This window comes from Rhagoletis zephyria, unplaced genomic scaffold, assembly GCF_001687245.7.
Source record: "Rhagoletis zephyria isolate East Lansing unplaced genomic scaffold, Rhagoletis_zephyria_1.1 Rzeph_scaffold_54848, whole genome shotgun sequence".
In the NCBI taxonomy this organism is placed as follows: Eukaryota; Metazoa; Arthropoda; class Insecta; order Diptera; family Tephritidae; genus Rhagoletis; species Rhagoletis zephyria.
In genome coordinates, this window is record NW_016211900.1 from 1 (window position 1) to 1,837 (window position 1,837).

The window sequence follows — 1,837 nt, forward strand, 5'->3', positions numbered from 1 at the left end:
GGGGGCAAAGGATTACATGAAGCAAAAGGAAAAACAGAGCTTATATCAACAAACCTTTCGCAGGAGAATGTGCAGGGGCAGCTGTTTGCTGGGCGATCGCTGGTTGGGCGACTCATTCACCCCTTTGCTTGTACTCTCCTTTTTGGCACTACCATTCTTTGGCGTGGTGGTACTGGCAGTTGAGTCAGTAGTCTCTACCGCCCCTGCACCAGTGGCGTTGTTGGACTGTTCGAGTGGTCGAGCCAGGCTCGGGTCACTGGAGGCCCTCACCAGGCGACCAGAGGAGCCGGGCGATGAGGCCCGTCCAAGGAAGTCCTTTCCGCCAGGCCGGTCGTCATCATCGTCCTCGTCCAGTCGTGAGCAGTCATTGGTGGAGACGTCGAGATCACTTTCCGGCGAGGAAGCGTAGCTGAGGCGCGAGATCATCGGAAAGAGAAAGTCATCGGAGATGCTCTCCTCCGGCTTCGACTCTGCCATCCAAATCGTGTTCGACTGCTCCTTCTCAATGGTCTCGTGCAGTTTNAGAGAAAGTCATCGGAGATGCTCTCCTCCGGCTTCGACTCTGCCATCCAAATCGTGTTCGACTGCTCCTTCTCAATGGTCTCGTGCAGTTTCTTGTACCACGTATCGCCGCCGCTGGTTAGGTTGATGGAGGCGGTGAAGATGTGGTGCCACAGTTTCTCCAGCTTCAGCGACTGCTCAAAGAGCTTCCGCGAGCTGCGGTGAACGGTGCTCTTAGACGAGGAGCGAGAGCGCAGCTCTTTCACGATCGACTTGTTCTCCGCACGCATAAAGATCACGATCGGGTAAAACTGTGCGTAGTTCAGTCGGTCCACCGCTGACGGAGTAATGTCGAGCAGTGCGTGCTTCCCGCCGCCGATCACCTCTTTGATGGACGACAGGCGGACGATGCCCGAGGTGGCCACCTTCGAAGAGGAGGAGCTGCCTCGCTTTGACGCCGTCTCCTCGTCGTCGTTGACGCTGAGCGCCCTCGGACAGGCGTACTTCTCCGGATTGTCGCGCAGAAACTTCTCCCGGGCAATGTCCGCCAGCGGTCCAAAGAAAACTACCGGTCGCGTGAAACCGGTGTTCTTCAGCGTCACGCGCTCGTATGCGCCAAACTTGGAGGAGCCGTCGCCGAAGATGACGTCTTCCCAGTGGTCCTTGCTGAGCGACTTTGAGCGGCGTGCACTGCGTCGTCGCTTGAAGAAGTTGCCCCGGCGACTGCTGGCGCCGCCCTCGCCACTGCCCAGATCACCTCCTGAGAGTGACTTCTTCGAGCGGCCCTCTGCCCTCTGCTCGGTGGCCAGTTCGTCTGCCCTGCTCTTGTTGGGAATGGAGCCTTTCTGAATCTCCTGGTTGTTGCGGCCCAGTCGGTAGACGAGCCACGAGCCGACGACGCCATTGTGCAGTGTGTCCACCACGTGGAAGATGTCGCCCACGTGAAAACTGAGCTCTCCCTTGCCGCCGTCGCTGTCGTAGTTGAAGTGCACTCGTATGTAGAACGAGTCACCCTTTTGCCCGGCCACGATGCTCTCGTACTCGGCCTTGCAGTTCTGCACAATCAGTTCGATCTTGTCTTGAATGCGCAACAGGTAGAGCACTGCCTCCTCGCGAGTGAAGGTGCCCATGTCAGTGCCGTTCGCCTTGAGTATCTTGTCGCCCACCTGCAGTCCCTGCAGTGAGGCCGGACTGCCCGGCTGGACAGCCGTCACAAAGATGCCCACCTCATTGCCGCCCGTCAGTCGGATTCCCACACTGCCCTCCTTGTGGAAGGAAATGTACCGGACGGCGGTGTTCGCCGATGGCTTTCCCGCTGCCTGTTCATCCAACTCTG

At 58.4% G+C, this 1,837-nt stretch overlaps 1 protein-coding gene across 1 annotated transcript; it reads right to left on the minus strand.

Annotated features, from left to right (window-relative positions):
- Positions 1–54: 54 nt before the first annotated feature.
- Positions 55–1,784, minus strand: LOC108356163 (tight junction protein ZO-1-like; the record flags this gene model as incomplete). The annotated part of the gene is made up of 2 exons (XM_017607292.1): positions 55–492; positions 567–1,784. Coding segments are annotated over 2 exons (1,656 nt in total), but the record flags the coding sequence as incomplete, so codon positions are not given.
- Between the last annotated feature and the right edge of the window lie 53 nt (positions 1,785–1,837).